The following is an 18,853-nucleotide window of genomic DNA, read 5'->3' as shown; positions in this document are numbered from 1 at the left end:
TTGCATATCACAAGAGGAAAAAATAGTCAGACTCTTTGAAGTCGCCTACGCCTTTGACCTGTTCATGGAGGAATCCTACTGTACAAAAAAACTGAAATTACCATCCTCTAACATCAGCCATTGAAAGCTGTGGCTATAAATGTGTCCTCATTGTTCTTGTCTTTGGCAGTCTAGGCCATGTGAGTGTGTGTGTGTGTGTGTGTGTGTGTGTGTGTGTGTGTGTGTGTGTGCGCGCGCACACATGTGTGAGTGCGTGTGTGCATGTGTGCGTGCGTGCGTGCGTGCGTGCGTGCGTGCGCGCGTACGTGCCTGCGTGCGTGTGTAAAGTTGAAGACCCGTGACTATACTCACACCTGTAAAGTAAAATATCTCTGTGCACATTATTGTAAAGTTAATAATACCCTTCACACCAACGCAGTGATGGGCAGAGATTATCTGATTATACATAATGTCATTTGGTGCACATCTTTTTCATTTTCTCGTTTTTTACAGGATTTTGCTTTTATTAACATATATGACTGAAGAGCAAGAGGATTGGGAGAGAGAGAGATGGGGTAGGGCTGGGAAATGACCCAGGCCAGATTCGAACCCAGGTCCCCATAATGCTAGCCTGGGCGAATAGCCGACTGTTGACTCCGTCAATTAATCTGGCAAAAGCCATGAGGAATCCGTCTCCGTGGACGATGGGAGATGGTCTGATCTTACTCTATCATTTAAATTAATTGAAGTTCCAAACTCCAAATAAAACCCCTTTATTAGCATGCCTGTTACGTTATAGCATCACAAAAACATACAAATAACAAAACGAAAGAGTGAATATTGTTACCTTAACCAATCAGTAACGGAGCTCGCGGGTGAGTTCTACGTCACCACTCTCAACTGTTTGCTGATTGGCGAAACACTGAGAGAACCGAGCTCGAGGCTTTTGCCAGACGATGTGCGGAGCCAAAATCTTTGGGTGGAGTACATGGATGGCGTCGCCAGGCTACCATAACGCGCCACAGCACCACATATGTGTTGTACTCAACAGTTCCGAACAATCTGATCAATCCACAAAAGTGCTCTTGAGCCTTGTTCAAGGTATGCACAAATATGAGGATGTCAGATCAACAGGATGTCAAGTAAGGTCAAACCCTGTCTAACCTTGCCTGGTTAACACCAGACCTAATCACAAGTGAGATTAGGTCTGGGGAGTTGCCTATTGTAAATTCCGTATGGGGCCGGAATACTTGGCTATTATGACACACTGCCCTGCTCTCTGATTGGGCAGAGAAACTGTTAAGGTCGGAATGCTTGGCCATTGTCTTTCAGATCGAAACGATTGTGTAGAACTAAAGGCAGTATGGGAGTTCCCAGGCTATGTCTAACCTGTTAAGTGCTGCCAACTAAGACATTATCAAGTAAATTTTAAGCACAGTATTAGGATTTCTGTTTCTTGGTGTGTGTGTGTGTGTGTGTGTGTGTGTGTGTGTGTGTGTGTGTGTGTGTGTGTGTGTGTGTGTGTGTGTGTGTGTGTGTGTGTGTGTGTGTGTGTGTGTGTGTGTGTGTGTGTGTGTGTGTGTGTGTGTGTGTGTGTGTGTGTGTGTGTGTGTGTGTGTGTTGGTAGCCGTGGCCTAGTGGTTACAGAGTTGGTCCTTCAATCTAGGGGTTGCCGGTTCGAATCCCGCCTGACCTCTCCCTACACCTCCATCCATGGCTGAAGTGCCCTTGAGTAAGGCACCTAACCCCACATTGCTCCAGGGACTGTAACCAATACCCTGAAAATTAATAGTTCTAAGTCGCTTTGAAGAAATGAAAGCATCAGCTAAATGAAATGTAATGTAGTGTGTGTGTGTGTGTGTGTGTGTGTGTGTGTGTGTGTCCTGCAACATACTATAAACACCATAGGCTACGTGGAATATGTTTAGCCTACTTATATGATATGGTACAGTACAGTATATGGCCTACTTACTTACTGTATATGCCTTACAGGCCTACAGGTATATGATTTTTTCCCCTTTTAAATGTATAGCCATGCTTGTTTTTATATTTTTCTCCCTATAGGACCCAATATCACCATCTAGAGCAGTGTTTCCCAACCAGGGGTACGTGTACCACTAGGGGTACGCGAGCACACCTCAGGGGGTACTTGGAAAAAATCAATAATAACAAATATATGGAGTGTAGTCACATTGGGATAGAGGAACAGATATAGAGCATGAGTGAAGGGGGTACTCATCATATGACAAAATGGCTTAGGGGGTACGCAGAACAAAAAAGGTTGGGAAACACTGATCTAGAGCAATACTTGGACATTATAGGCTATAAGCTCAGTCTCTAGGGTTAACCAAGCTGGATTAGTCTGGATAATAAAACACATCTCTCAAATAAATCATTGTTTATTTATTTGTCCTTTATTTTTTTTACCAGTTTACACCCGAGATATTAAATGTCTTTCACTATACATTGACTACACATTGATCACACATTAAACAAGCAATGACCAAAACAAAAGATTTTTTTTCGCCAAGATGGGAAAACAAAAAATCATAGGTTTTATGCTGAACCTGATTAAGTATGAAAATGACCTTCATCCGAGATACATACATTTAAGAGGACACAAACAAGACCTGTTAACAGTAGGCCTATACGTTTAAAACATAGGCCCTACTCTGCTCTACCTGTATTCACAATTAATCCCTGGTAATATGAGCAGAAGTCTACAATTTTCTTTACTGTGGTTGGCAAAGTCATTGTGAGTAAGCTTTAATGAGGATTCATAAAGTGTTGCTGCATCGAGGCCACAATTTCATGAAATCACAATATATGCGAATTTAAGTTATATTAATTAATGAATACAGCTTGCCCTATTCCAAATCACCTCCTAGTTAGCTTATTAGCTTGTAGATTCATTCATAAACACAGAACAGAGTAAAATTAATATAAAATCATATACAGTATGTGAAGTAAATTCCTATTAATTATTCTTTATATTAATTACTAAAACATAAAACCAGTAACTCAATTACAAGAACAAGGTGTATACAAGCTTGACCATCTCATGATCTGAACACGTTAACCATACAGCGGTTTTCAACTGCCACTAGCCCTCTTGGCACCTGTGTGCTCTTATGTGATTCAGTAATACTTTATTAAGCCAGAAAGAGTTAACCCGATTCCCAAATTACATTTTAAAATCAACAGCAGTATAAGGAAGTTTGTGATCCCATGGGAAAAAAGATAGCTGTGCCTTGAGGTCACCTTCATTCACCATCAAAGGATGGCAGAGGCTGATACACCACCTTGGCTCGCTTTGTGTAGAACAGAACTCCACTCAGTACACTCACAGCTGCCAGCAGGCATCCAACAACGAACACCAGGTTCATGTTCAAACCATCGGTGGCTACTGTAAGGAAACAGACAAACAGCAGTTATGCACTTACAGTAAATCTGCCATTGGAGTGAAAAGATAACAAATCAGGATGTATTTATTATAGGGCATTGTTAAGACCACAGGATTCTGGGTAAAGGAGGGAGTGATGGCTGACCTGTGCTTGTAGCATCCCTCATGTTGGTGCTCCGTCTGAGCCGCAAGGGCCCCTGGGAGATGTAGTGTCTGAGGGTCTGGATGGGTGCAGCAGATGCCTCTCTCCTGTGGTGGTGGTGCACTGCAGGTGCAGCAGTGGTGTTGCTACAGCCCTGGGAACACCTGGTGTTGGGATTGCCAGCCTCACACAGGATGACCGAGCATGTGATGAAGACCTTTGGTGAACAAGTTTGAAATGTTAGAGACCAAAAAGCATGTGGCAAGTGAACACGCTGGTGTGTCAATAAGATCTTGTCATTAAAGGAGTTGGCAAGTAATATCAGTTACCTGATCATGCAATCCAATGAACTTGAAAGCCTTCATTCCGAACCTGACAACATTGCCATGACTGGAGTAGAATTGCACGGTTTCGTCTTGATTGCATCTATGTGTAGAGACAAGAACTCATTAGCCAACCAAAACTGAGAGAGCCACACCCTGGCTTGTACCCATAGCTAAGAAGAAGCTTACCCATCACTGATGATCGAGTAGGAGACATGGGCGTTGGGGTCATCACTGGGACTGGCCTTGCATGATTCCACAAAGAGCTCGGTGTTGTTGACTGGAGAGATTCCTTCAATTTGCATGTACATCATTTCCCCGAGGTCATATTCTAGAGGGTAGGAGCTAGGGTCCTGCAGATTCCGAAACTGACTAGACTGGAAGAACTCAAACTGGTAACTGAAGGTGCCGAATCCTTTTTGAATGAATGTGTATGGGTTTCTGTGGACATTAAACTCCAGGATGACGTTGCTTTTCTTAGGGTACTTGCAGAAGAACTCTATTTTCACCAGATGATGCCTGGTTATGATGTCATTTGGGTTATCAACAGACACAATTTCATTCTTGAAGATCATGTTGGTGGCATCCTCCTATAAGAAAGGAATATGTAAGAGAACTGCTAGTTATGAATTACTGTTCTGAATACAGGTTGTTGATTTGGGAGGGGAGATGGAGCATATTCACCTCCATGACAGTCCCACAGGTGTTCAGAGACATGTTGGCAAAGACATGAGTGCCATTGGAGTAGAGGGTGCAGGATGGGTCGTTCAGCCTCAAGTGGTCCTCGTGGATTCTGATTTCTTCTGACTGTGTTTTGTTCACTTCAATGGCCATGAAGCTCTCAGAGCAAATCACATTGCCTATATAAGCTGGGAATGAGGCAAATGATTATGCATTACACTGAATGCACTGTAGAATTGTAGTGATGACCATGAAACTTTTTTATTTGGATACCATGCATAATAACATCTTTGCTCAAGAGGGGGAGGGGTATTGTTCTCAATTTGTTTGATTTCCAGTCTTATTGTTTGCTTGTTTTTCTGTTTGTTCAAAATGTTATACAGTACTAAAACAGTACATCAGGTCAAACTGTTCAAGTAACTCAATCAAATAATAATAATAAAAATAAGGTAGCATGTTTTACTGCAAAAGAAAAGTCAAGATTTGTCTTTTTTGAAGATGTAATCGTATCCATTGCTATATGAACCAACTGCCAGCTGCTCTAGCTGCTGGGTGAGGGATTGTTGTGACTGACGATGCTGGGAACTGATTACTGAATGTTTCAGAGTCAGTCTACCATTTTCAGAAATGGAACTGAATACTGAATGCAACCGGTCCCATTTGGTTCAATGGTGCTAAGAAGTAATCAGAGAACAGAATCAGAGAACAGCTGTAAGAACAGGAGAACGGTAAAACTCAATTGTTTAAATCGAAAAGAGGAGGTAGGAAATGAAGATATTTCCAAAAAAATGAAGTGCTGGATGTGTTTTTTGGACATATTATAACAATGGTAAATGATCAGATAGGCCTAACGTTCAAATTAGATGGGTTTTTTTCTGGTACATGATTGTTGAAAGGTGTGCTGCTGCACTGAGGTGGAAATGAAAGTGAAATAAAAGTTAAAGGGTACCCACCTTGCTGTGGCTGATGTGTGACAGGTTCATCTGTTTGGGGACAAATATGCAGAACATACAACAAAAGTTGTAATTTTATAAAATGTTCAGCTGTTGTTAGTAGGAAATCAATATCAAATGAAAGTAGAAGGGTGCCTACCTTGCTGTTGCTGAGGTGTGACCGTAGGTTTGTCTGTTTGGGGTCAAGGATATGAACATGCAAAACATGGATGAAAATCATACATGTTCAAATTGTATTTATTTATTTATTTATGGAAACATAGCAACCGATAAAAATGAAAGTAGAAGTGTACTGACCTCCCTGGGGCAAAGGTGTGGCAGTAGGTTCATCTGGATACGAGCCTGCAAACATGGATAAAAATCATGCAATCTGAACTGTAATTCAGACATTGTTCCAGTGTTCATTTCCTTCTATTGTGGTGCATGCTACTGAAGGAATTTGAGTGGCAATTTCAAATGATGGTTATATAAAGTATATTTTGCTTAAATTATTGTGAGTTAATAATGTAGGCTACTGTATGGCATGCCTTGAGTAATAGTGATGTGAAGTGAAGGCCAGATTGGGAACCTCCAACTCCCATTGTCATTGTGACACAGCACTCCACAGCACACAAGTGTTCACTGCACACAATGAAATTGCATTTATGCCTCACCCGTGCAAGGGGGTAGCCCAATGGCGCCCCAAGGGAGCAATGCGGCGGGATGGCACCATGCTAAGGGTGCGTCAGTCATGGAGGAGAATGGGGAAGAGCATAGGTTAATTACTTCCCCAACCTGGCAGGTCAGGAATTGAACCGGCAACCTTAGGGCTATAAGTCCGACACCCTAACCGCTTACCCATAACTGCCCATAATAGATGTACTCTGTGCTGTGTCCTTCAGATTGATGATGGTACAGTTTGTCATATAGGCTGTATTTTGCTGTGCATTTGTCAGTGAGTTTGAAGAAGCAAAGCCATGGCTTCATGGGTAGGGAGTTGGACTTGGGATTAGCATGTGCAGATATTCAATTGTTACCAGTTGGAAGAATGTGGATGATTTGCAAAACAATAATTCATGGCTTAGGTGCCCCTTACCAACATGGCTAACGCCACATTGCTCCAGGCAGGGCAGGCGACAAGGGGAGAACCAATGGGTCCAGAATTGGGTCCTCATTACAATGCTGTATATGGGTCATTCCATACCAATCAAACAAATAAAAAAAATCTGGAAATATGACCGAGTGTTCCTTAGACATTGAAATGAAAAGATTGAAATCTCCTTTTTACGTGAAGTGGTATCCTTTCAAATGACTTTGTCCCAGGCCTGACCAAAGCTGAGGATCCAGGGCCTAAAGTACCTTGTAGCTGAAATGTACTTTTGATAAAAGTGTCTGCTAATCGTAATATCAAGGGAAGGGAAGTTATTGAAGTCTGCCTCCTCAATACTCACAGCTGAAGCTGAAATCAAATGAGGCTGGAATGACCCATCGTCCCGGAACATTGATGTTGCTGGATGTGTTCAAGTTCACATAGTCAATAGTGCCATTGGGATAGCAGTCCTTTAGGTAAGTCCAGTGACTATTATTTGTATATCCGATCTAAAGAAGCATGGGACAGAAGGGTTAGTTAATAAATAATGACCAATTTCTAGAAATAATCACAAAAGGAAAACAAATGTTGTGTCATCTCACCGAGCTGTGTTGCATTGGTGAAATGTCACCGTAATTCATGAAGAAAAATGACAAATCACCATCAGAGATCAGAACCACCTGGCATGTCGCCTCCTGAAAACCAAAAGACTTCAAGCCTTAAAGACTTGCATTGTCATTATGCAATTTACTGTACTGAACTATCTACTTAACTACAAATTAAACTAAACTGGAGAAGAATAAGTAGAAGCTATTGTGTGTGTGTGTGTGTGTGTGTGTGTAGGGACACTCAAGATAATGGAAAAAAGGAGGCGCACACAAGTCTTGTGTGAAAAAGTGTATTGAAGCCGAAATTAAACAACAGAAGTCTGAGGTTAACTGGAGAAACAGACGTTTCAGAGCCGTTTGGAAACGTCTGTTTCTCCAGTTGACCTCAGACTTCTGTTGTTTAATTTCGGCTTCAATACACTTTTTCACACAAGTCTTGTGTGCGCCTCCTTTTTTCCATTATCTTGAGTGATTACTACTTTTTCGGAGTACACACACCAAGCAATACACGAGTATTAACACATTGACTCCCAAACCACTGGAAAACCTGTTTTTACTTCCCATGCGTTGGCTCCCAAAACTGGAAAACCCGTTTTTGAGTTTTTATTGCATATTTCATAACTAGACACTTAAATGCTTATTGTGTGTGATTTTGGGAGCTCTGTGATAAGTAGAACAGACATAGATGACAGTCAAAAGTTTGTGTCATCATCTGGACATTTTAATCACAACTCCAGGATCGGCGCCAACCCAACAATATTTTTCATAACTGTAGCCTACTGTATGGAACTGTTGGTCTGCGTCGGTTACGTCACTGTTGCGCCCTTTCCCCTCTCTGTGTAGCCTACACAAGTGTCTGCGATGCTGTCATCTTTATAAACACAAGGATCGTGCTTGTATGTTGTTTCCTTAGTGCTACAGTAGGCTACAGTCAGCGTCCACTATTAGCGCGTTCAGGCCAACTGAGAACCGTGCTGGAGCCCGTTCCCGCACCTAATCGTGAACCGGCTGTCGTGTTCACGCCGAAGATACTAACCCCAACTCCGATGAAGTTGGGACGTTTGGTAAACAGTGAATAAAATCAAAATGCTATCATTTTCAAAACACTCAATCTATTCATTAGATGGAGAATAGTGAAAAGACAACATATTAAGTGTTAAAACCGAGAAAAAATATTGTTTTGGGGGACATATGTACTCATTTCTAATTTGAGAAATCCAACACGTCTCAAAAGAGTTGGGACGGGGACAATAAATGGCAGCAAATGTCGAGGAAGACTAAAAACAAAACAAAAGACAACACTAACAGTTAAATACATTAACCGATGAGATGATTTTATATAAAAAACAGTGTTAATTCCTATCTTGGACATGATTTCACCAGCTTAAATGGTGGGTGTATTCCTTGTCATGTTTTGCAATGTTTTCCTTTCTGTAGTGCTTACAGTGTGACAGGTCTTGACCAAAAACCCACCATTTTATCACATGCTGGTCCTTATGATGGAGCCAAACTGTTAAAACATAGTAGAGAATGCAATTTGACCTTACTATGTGGCAGTAATCGAAGATCTCCCTTCAAAATATAATGCATGAGTGGCTTTTCATGCTGTTTAAAACCCATTTATACCATTCAGCACTGTATTTAACTCTACAGATGAGTGAGAACATCTTAACCAATGCACTACTGCATCCGCATGCCATCATGGAGGCTGACTTTTGAAGCTAGCACTAACACAAGTTGGATGGTCCATTTTCACTGTAGCACAGGATGTGCAATGCTCTATTATTGTGAAAAAGAATGGACTTCTACAACTTCTGCTGACTTCTGTAAGCAAAGGACAGTTTCCCATGTCTTCTGGGTCTATTTCAAGTGAGCTCAGGTGCTTAGGAGAATGTTAAACCCCTGTGTCATTTTCATGCATTAAGCATTCTTAATATGGTCAATTTTCAATAGCTCTAGCACTCCAGGAATTAGAGTGATACTACAGCCAATATATATTTCATGATGTCATGAACCTATACAATGATTTTATTAACAAAAATATGTCTTATATACACTCAATCGTGGTAAATCAAAGGGAATTCAAAAATGTATGTAATAACTATGGTAATTATTCCCTTTGCATCTTTAATTCTGAGTGACTCAGCCTCTCTGTGATGATCTTATACCTGGACACCTATATTGTCCGTCAGTACAATTCATTTTGAAATGTTCTTCTTTGTTGTTTTATCTTATTTGGATGTTTACTAAATTTCACTGATCCCCGTCCCAACTCTTTTGAGACGTGTTGGATTTATCAAATTAGAAATGAGTACATATGTCCCCCAAAACAATATTTTTTCTCGGTTTTAACACTTAATATGTTGTCTTTTCACTATTCTCCATCTAATGAATAGATTGAATGTTTTGAAAATGATAGCATTTTGATTTTATTCACTGTTTACCAAACGTCCCAACTTCATCGGAGTTGGGGTTTGTATTTGCATTCGCGAACTGGAAAGTTGGTTCGCAATGCGAACCGCAAAATACTAGGTTTTCCTCCGCGAACCGTGACGCAGTGTGGCCGTCAGCAGGTTAATCCGGGTGACACAGTCACGTGCAGAAAAAGTTCAGAGCCCGGTATGAACACGGGGGGTTCGCAGATAAGCACTTTAGTGCCGAACGTAACTGGTGCGGGCACCAGCTCCAGCTCCGTTCTGGTCGGCCTGAAAGCCCTATATGTGGCGCTTTATAATATGCTTCACAAAATAATTAGTACAGAAGACAACACTTTCACTTCGACTGAACACACCTGGGGAATAATGCAAACCTTGGCCAGATCCTACTGCCCTACACATTGTGAACTGTGATTGGATTATTACCCTTACCTCGGATTTGATCGGTGTAAGATAATGGATGTCACGGAATACACGGTGAGCCACGGATGCACAGTTCACAACTTTATTGTGTGTAGCATTATTCAACTGAGGCACGAATCAAGACAGACCTAATATATATACTAGACTGCTAGTGCCACCCAGTGGTGGAACAATACATTACATCTCCCTTTCTTCAGCCTATAAAGAAAACATAACATTGTTAGAAAGGGCTCAGCAGTAGTGGTGTCAACAATGATCGATTCGGCGATCCGAATCGATCCGGGGCATGGACGATCCAGATCCAGATCCGGCAAGTTCCAGAATCAATCCGGCAATTTTTTTAAGTTTCAATTACTTCCATGGATATTTCTGGAGCAAATGAATGTTAAATTAAATAAAAACACTTCAAAACATTGCAAGACTGATACAGACTGATACAGAAAACAGCCAATAAATTGTTGCTCAGTATCTGACTACTTGTATTTCCTCATCATGGCTGAACATTTGCTTTGCGTTCAGTAGAAATGTAATGCATTGCAATGCATTGTAGAATTGAATCGAATCGGATTGGATCTAATAGAATCGAATCGAATCTACTACCTCCCGAATCGTGATCGGATCGGATCGTGAGAGCAGTGCCGATCCACACCACTACTCAGCAGTGAAATCAACTTTAAGCATAATGTGATTCACATTATTTAACAATTAAACATTAGGTGGCCTAACAGATAACAAAGAACAACAGTAACAAAATAACTGTTTAGCCCAAAAATATAAATTGTCTGAGCAACTACTATAGCACTTTGGCACTATATCAGAAAGTTACTGAATGAACTACCATCATAATAAAAGCCTACAGGTCCAGTCTTTTAGGAGGCTTTACTGCTCTGCCCTGTTTAGTGATGTAGGGCATAGGGCTTGGCACTTGGCCAGAGTTCAAATGTTTCTCTGTAGGTGGGCCTAAAGCCTCACCGAGTGAGGGAAGTGTCTCTGCTGTACCTGCTCTGTCGATGGGTGTACCTGGCTGGACGGCTGGACCTGGCTGGACGACCGGAAGGATGGCTGGGCCTGGCGGGACGGCTGGATCTGGATCGGTGGCCGGTTCTCCCCATGTGTCGTCTGGCATGAAGTGTCGCGACTGGTTGGCCGTTGCTGTGCTCTTTCGGAGATGCTGTATGTTGCGGCGGAACTCCTTACCACCATGGTCCACGACGTAGGACCTGGGCGCGCTGTGTTTTCGGATGACGACTGCCGGAGACCACTTTCTGTTGCCTGGGTATGGTTGCATCCTCACCTCTTCTCCCGGTTGCAGTGTCGAGCGGTGTGGAGTTGTTCTGTTTCTATCATGGTAATGCTTCTGGAGGGCTTTGGATCGGTTGAGTATGTCTCTGACTTTAGAGGAGTCGTACGCCTTGGGAATCAGCAGCTGTCGGGCAGCAGGGAGTTGGTTCCTGGGTCTCCTACCCATCAGGAGCTGTGCAGGAGACAGTTCCACTGATTCTAGGGGGGTCGTCCTGTAGTTGAGCAGGGCCAAGTGTTTATCTGAAGCCTTGTTCCACATTCTTTTCACCGTTTGCACTGCTCTCTCCGCCTCTCCGTTAGGGTGAGGAGTGTGAGGGGATGAGGACTGATGCACAATGCCATAAGTGTGACAGAAATATCTGAACTCTTCACATGCATACTGCGGGCCGTTATCTGTTCGAATGACGGTGGGAATGCCATGTCTACTGAACTGAGATTTCAGCACCTCGATGGTGGTGCGGCTTTGCTGGTCTTTTAGTTCATCTACCTCAATGAACTTTGAAAAATAGTCCACTAAAATAATGTAATGTTTGCCTTCAAACTCAAAAATGTCTGAGGCCACCTGTTCAAAGGGAAGCTCAGGAGTTTCTGTCGGTTTCAGTGGCAATTTGGGTAGCCTATTTTGGTATTCTGCGCACATGGTGCAATCTCTCATCATTTCCTCTATCTGAGCATTCATGCCTGGCCAGTAAAGTACTTCCCGTGCTCTTCGCTTATTCTTCACCATTCCAAGGTGAGATTGGCGTATGAGCTTTAACATGCGTTGCCTCATAGTGGGTGGGACAACTATGCGCAGCCCCTTGTATATCACTCCATCACATATCTCAAGCTGGGATCTTGAGTCCCAGTACGGCTGGACAGCTGCTGGTGCCTTCCTCCTTTCCAATGGCCATCCGCGCTGTATTGTATTCTGCAGAGAGCTAAGTTCCCTCTCTGTGCACTCCTTGAGCTCAGCGTACCTCTCCCCACTCACAGCCACGTAGTTCAGCATGGACACACACTCCAACTCCTTCAGCTCTGGAGTGTTGTATGGCAGCTGGGCTCTTGACAGTGTGTCTGGCAGCTCCATATCCTTCCCTTTCCTGTATCTGACCGTCAAATCGTACCATTGCAGGCGGAGGCGCATCCTCTGAATGCGCATGGGTGTAGCCAGGAGGGACTTTTTGAAAATATCCTCCAGTGGCTTGTGGTCATTATACACTGTGACGGGCTTGCCAAAGATGTAATTATGGAATTTGGCGCATGCGTGGACGATAGACAGCGTCTCTTTTTCTATCTGAGCATAGCGAGTCTCAGCATCCGTCAGAGACCTGGATGAGAAAGCGACTGGATGATTGTCTTGCAGTAGTACAGCGCCCAACCCACTGCTGCTGGCGTCACAGAAAATGTCCACAGGCTGCGCTGGATCAAAGTACTTCAGTACTGGAGGATGCGAACAGAGGTCTTTGAGCCTGGCAAAGGCTTTTTCCTGTGCTGGTTGCCATGAGAATTCCACATTGCTTTTCAGAAGTTGTCGCAGAGGTGCATCTTCTTCACTCAGGTTGGGTATGAATTTGGACAGATATGTGACAAATCCCAGGAATCGGCGTATCCCTTCTTTATCAGTGGGTGCTGCCATGGCTCTGACAGCTTCGACTTTGGCTGGGTCTGGTTTCAGACCATCTGCAGTCAGTAAGTGGCCCACGTATGACACCTGGCTTTGGCGAATGTGGCACTTATTGAAATTCAGCTTTAAATTGTAGCTGGTTGCTCGCTCAATCACCTTGCGCAGGATTTCATCATGCACTTCTACGCTGGGGGCTCAATATGTCATCCATGATGGCTATGGCTCCCGTGATGCCCTCAAGCATGCCATCCATAATGCGCTGGTATATTTCGGGTGCACATTTGATGCCAAATGGTAGCCTTAGCCACCTGAATCTGCCAATGGGCGTGTTGAAAGTTGTGAGTACTGAGGACTCTTCATCCAGTTCAATTTGGAGGAAACCCGATTTGGCATCGAGGACAGAGAAGATCTGTGCGCCCGGCATGGAGGCTACAACTTCCTCTACGGTCCGCATTGGGTAGTGCTCTCTTTTGATTACTTTATTGAGATCGCTGGGATCTATGCAGATTCTGATCTTGTCTCCCCTGTAGACTGCCACCATAGAGCTGACCCATTCAGTGGGCTGCTCCACCCTAGCAATGTATCCATCTTCCTCCATTTCATGTAGTTTCTGCACAATCTTTTCTTTAAGCGCGGCGGGCTGCCTGCGCACAGGATGGACAACCCCTTTGGCGTTCGGCTGAATTTTTATTGTGTACTTGCCAGGTAAGGTCCCTGTTGTGCGAACCAGTTCAGGAAAGTCACACAGGCCTTGTGGAATAGCCTCTGAAAGGCTGGCCTTGCACTGTCGTTTCTCAGAGGTGGCATGCAGGGAGTTAAGTCTTGCTATCAAGCCTAAAGCTTCAGCTGTGGACCCACTAAGTACACTCTCCTGGGCAATATCCACTATCTCGAATTCGGCCTTCACTGTTTGCTCTTTATAGCGAATTGGCAGATCAACTGCAGCTACTGGCTTGAGCTTGTGATTTGAGTAAGAGCGCAGCAGCTTGTTGGAGCGCTTCAACTCACCTGCATGCGCGAGCTTCTGGTAGCTGCTCAGAGTCAGAGTATTGCATTTGGCCCCAGTATCTATTCTAAACGGGACTTCCTGAGACAGAATGTTCACGTGTATTGCCCATTTATCAGCTGCTAGCGAGTTAACAGGGTGTACAGTGTCAGTCAGGCTAATGTTTAGAATCTCTTCATCTGTCTCGTGCTCTGCTACGTCAAGTGAATGAACAGCACGTTTGCGGCACACAGCCATCCAGTGGTTCGCTTTGTGGCAGTACGAGCATGTAGAGCCTTTGGCTGGACACTTTCCATCGTTCCACTTATGCTCGGGGTGCTTGCCACAGCTAGGACAGGAGGCTAGGGGCTTCTGCTGAGCAAACCTTGAACGTTCGGGGGGATAGCGAGTTTTCCGATTTTGACTAGCAGCTCTGGGTGGCGCGTTTTCCGCTACCATAGACCAGAGTTCTCAACGGGTCGGGTCAGCCCGACAAACCCGACGGGCCCCTTGGGTTCGGGCCGGGTTCGGGTCGAAAATATAAGCATATGGCTCGGGTCGGTTCGGTCCGCGGGCTCAATCTTTTCCGCCCAGTGAAAAAAAAAAATCAGTTCTGCTGTTTACCGTGAATCATGGCGAATTTCCCCTTGATGGGTCAGTAAAGCTAGGCCTATCTATCTAAATATATGTAGGCCTACGTAACGAAGGTCTGGCAGGCTGCTGCATGCAACATTGCACGCAGTGCTTAATTTGTAAATCACAAGGTACCGGAACGCAAAACAAACATGACATCACAGCGATGATGAGTTGGACAGAGGTCCCGGAACGCACAGAAAAACTACATTGGCTACAATTACGCAAACGAATAAAAACGGGCAAAAAAACTCTTAGATGCAATTTTAAGGATATTGAGTCCCATGTCAGCTCATGGAACCATACTTTTGTTTCTTAATACAAGGGACGGTTGGCAATCCAATGGCTATTTTAAACAACAGCCATAGTAGCCTATTAAATACTGTAATGACAACAACCAATATTTTTAGTTTGATCGCTAACTTTATGCTTAGTAGTCTCAGCAAATGCAGTGCATAGAAATTATGCTTATGAGGTGAAACGAAGCCGAAGCGGTCTTCTACTACATATGGAAAGGACAGTGGCTTTCCAATTAGGCTATCCTTTCCCCGTATTCATACAACGTTGGCATATGCGTATTAAACGTTAAATCCACGCTTTGTTGGCGACTTTGTTGCATATAATTAGGCTAATCCGCATATGCTGTTGCGATATGCCACTTAACTATTTAAATGGCTCGTGCACCGATGGTAAGCGAGCGGCAGCGAAGACGGCGATTTTTCCGGTAGACTTGACTTTTCACACTGACTGTCTGCTCGCGCTACGGTCTGGTTGAAAATCCCCCCAGCCAATGTTTTATTTGGAGCGTGTAGGCCCTGTTTGAATGAAATATCACATTGTCTTTGCTGTTTTCGTGCTGTTTTCGACTTGTAAGCAACTGTCGGGAAGGAAAGGCGCGCACACACATGGGAGCGCTCGCCAGCCGAGGAAGATCTCATCCTCTCACCTAGGCTATCTGTCTTTTTTGCTACATGGCTTATCCATGCATCAACCGTAGCCCAGGTGCCACTCGAAATTAGTAGGCTATGTCCTTGTGTGCCTGAAACTTTTAAACACTGTTTGGCACAGCCAGGCTTTCCATCTCATCCGCGCATATGAACAAACAAGGAGGGAGGGGCAACTTCACGTAGCCTACATTTAATCAGACACTCGGGATGGAAATGTAGTAAGCCTACATTTAGAAGTCAAAACAAAAGGTGGATAGATTGTTGTTGCCGTGAAGCATGAGGCGGTTATTGAAATCGCGCTGTGGATGATTCTGCTTAAATAGCAAGAACGTAAGTTTCCCCATTTTATATTATGTTTCTATTGTGGAAAATATATTTTCACTAGGTTTTTAAGTGGGTTATGCAATTTACTGCACATAAGTGCCCTTAAAGACCCACCACAACCCGTCATTCTCCATAGGATAACGTGGGGAAACTCGACTCCCGACTTCGGGCCTCGGGCCGGGTTCGGTTAGATAATTCCAAGGGATGTGTCGGGTAACATCGGGCTCGGGCTTTAAAAGCCACGGGCCGGGTAGGGTCGGGTTGACATTTTCAGGCCCGTTGAGAACTCTACCATAGACACTTGCGAGCATGAGGATTCATCGCGGACAATTTTCATTTGCTTTCGGGACATTTCATATTGCTGCGCAGTGCGCAATCTCTAAAGCCTTATTCAGCATCAACGTTTCCCCTTGGTCAAGTAATCGTTCTTGTACTTTTTTCTCATAGACACCGGCGATAATGCCATCGATAAGCATGTCATCTGGGTTTGTATATTCACAGTCCATCAACAGTATTCGTAAGTCTTTCACAAAGTTGTCAAATCCCTCACTCGTACCTTGTTTCCTCTGTTTGAAGCGGTGACGAGCGATCCTCTTATTCTTCCTCGGTCTAAAGTAGGCTTCAAACTTGTCCAGTACTTTTTCCGGATTCTCCTTATCTCCATCAGCCCAGGTCAGAGTTTTGTAAATTTCCCTGCCTTGCTCTCCTATCCACATACCTAGCCAGCCGGCCTGTTGCTTCCCGCTTAGCTCGGATAGGGGTCCATCAAACACGAAGGCAACGTGGCTTCGAAACCTGCTGAATTCTTGATATAAATCAGCCGCATCCCAGTCGATCCTTGGGTGCTCAAACGGTGGTGTAGCCATAGCCATGGTCCACTTCTGACACCATGTATGATAATGGATGTCACGGAATACACGATGAGCCACGGATGCACAGTTCACAACTTTATTGTGTGTAGCATTATTCAACTGAGGCACGAATCAAGACAGACCTAATATATATACTAGACTGCTAGTGCCACCCAGTGGTGGAACAATACATTACAATCGGCAACCAGATAAGTTGGATTCTTCATTTTGTTCTTTTATTACCCCCATGATGAAATTGACGCCGTAGTGAACAGGAGAAGCTGGCTGCTACTGTCGGTGAAGCTAGCATTGCTATGTAAACAGTAGCACGCATGCATCGCACAGCACTGCTGTTTCCCCACAGGACCGGAGACATTAATGCATCCGATTAATGGATTTTGTTGTTGACGTTGGACTAAATTCCTTTAGTGACGTGTTTTTGAATATGTTTTGCCTAGGCCTACTGCGTGTGGTGGTGTGACTACGACCCGTTGTGGTGTGACTACGCACCCTGGATGAAAATGCTGCATGACGGTTAGATTTCCTGTCAAACTTCGAAATTTCGTCGATGTTGCGTTGACAAGGTGACATGTCACATGGTGTCAAACTATCGCGGGATGCATGCGACTGCAGTCAGATCTTGCAACCTCTGCAGTTGCTTATCCCCTTCAACGCTCGTCGGCGGACTGCCTCCGAGGTCACGCGCCCATGAACTGGTTGGTCAACAACTCACTCACGTGTGTATATGGGTCTTGTCTCACACCTCTACACAAGTTTGCGCAGGTCCCCACTTCAGCTCCTCCTCACTGCCTGTCCCCCCACTCCTCACACGTGGTGTGTTAGTAGAGCAAACCGGTGCGAGCTCATAGTCTCTTTCATATTTGTGGCCGACTGTAAATGCGCTGTATTTAATAACACCCACATCGTGACAACAAGTTCTCGCTCACGTGCCTTTCGCAACATCGACGCTCGCAACAAAGTCGTATGCGCCTAGTGTGTTAAGTTCAGGCGCAGACACCAACCTTTGTTGGTCTTTTGTCATTCACTGTGTGTAGGGACAGTCACAAGTTCAACTGCACAGGAAGGGTCCCCAGGTGAAAAAGTGGTTCAATTTAGTACAATAAAAGCATGACTGAAGTGTGTTTAGCATGTTAAAAGTGCACTTGTACTTTTGTGTGTTTACAATGTGCTTACTTGAAGTGCATTTTAAATTAGATTTCATTACATTGCTCTCAAAGAAAGTACACTTAGCGAACCATACTTCAAGTGGACTTGGAAGATGTTTGGCTAAAGTGTATTTAGAGGAATATACTAATAGTGTTCTAATAGTGAACTTACTAAAAGTGTATTTTTTAATAGCATATTGCAATTGTACTTTTTTAAAGTGCAATATGATTACACTTCACCCAAATGTCTTCCAAGTGTGATTTTCTATAGTGCGCTTTAAAGTAAATCGCTTTAACATATTGCAAGTACACTTTTTTTTAAGTGCACCATGATTGTACTTCACCCAAATATCTTCAAAGTGTGCTTACACAAAGTGCATTTACCCATAATGCACCATCACACATGTCCCATCATGCAATGCACTTCTTGGAGCTAAATTTCTCAAACAGAAAGCCATTTATCCTGAAGGAATATTTTTGGTTTGCATGAAAATATTACTCAATGTTATATTCTGTGTTTATTGTAGGAATTTAAAAAAATTAAAGTGGTAGACAAAAAAATGACCATGTTCCCACCGTCATTATGATGGTCACGTATATGTTCTGGTATATATAGGCTCACACTTCCCATGATATCATGGTGGGAGGTAAGTTGGAACTAGTTGTTCACACAATTAATAGGGTGTCTCCATTAGTGATCAATTCAAGTGGTCAACTGTAGGAAGGTGGAACAAGGATGAAATAACGTGAAATGTGTATCTGAAATCTCTGTAACAATGCAATGATTGTGAATGTCAATTGTGCTAGGCATGCATACTGTATCACTACTGTGACATGTGGCTGTGTGTAATGTACAGGCTCTGAGGACCAGCATGGATTGTAGTATTACATTAATATTATTTCATGTACTTGGGAGTGTACTGTAAATATACTTCAAGTACCTGTTATATATTTACAATACTTAATATGATATACTTTTTACAGACTTAAAATGCTCCAATGTAGTCCAAAGAAGCATGAAGT

General features: G+C 43.5%; 1 protein-coding gene across 1 annotated transcript; it reads right to left on the bottom strand.

Annotated features, from left to right (window-relative positions):
- Positions 1-2,423: 2,423 nt before the first annotated feature.
- Positions 2,424-7,147, bottom strand: LOC134465190 (CUB and zona pellucida-like domain-containing protein 1). The gene is made up of 10 exons (XM_063218724.1): positions 7,134-7,147; positions 6,912-7,039; positions 5,779-5,823; positions 5,621-5,653; positions 5,482-5,511; positions 4,532-4,716; positions 4,037-4,437; positions 3,854-3,950; positions 3,528-3,741; positions 2,424-3,385 (listed from the first exon to the last, which is right to left on the bottom strand). Exons 1-10 carry the CDS (start codon positions 7,145-7,147, stop codon positions 3,243-3,245), a joined length of 1,290 nt encoding a protein of 429 aa, XP_063074794.1. The 3' UTR covers positions 2,424-3,242.
- Between the last annotated feature and the right edge of the window lie 11,706 nt (positions 7,148-18,853).

The sequence above is a fragment of the Engraulis encrasicolus genome, chromosome 2 (assembly GCF_034702125.1).
Source record: "Engraulis encrasicolus isolate BLACKSEA-1 chromosome 2, IST_EnEncr_1.0, whole genome shotgun sequence".
In the NCBI taxonomy this organism is placed as follows: domain Eukaryota; kingdom Metazoa; phylum Chordata; class Actinopteri; order Clupeiformes; family Engraulidae; genus Engraulis; species Engraulis encrasicolus.
This window is presented reverse-complemented; position numbering and strand designations above follow the sequence as displayed.

Excerpts from the sequence above, each read along its gene's own strand:
- LOC134465190 (XM_063218724.1), bottom strand. Across the intron at positions 4,717-5,481 it reads CACACATCAGCCACAGCAAG|CTTATATAGGCAATGTGATT; the intron begins GTGGGTACCCTT and ends CCTCATTCCCAG. Across the intron at positions 4,438-4,531 it reads CCTGTGGGACTGTCATGGAG|GAGGATGCCACCAACATGAT; the intron begins GTGAATATGCTC and ends CCTTTCTTATAG.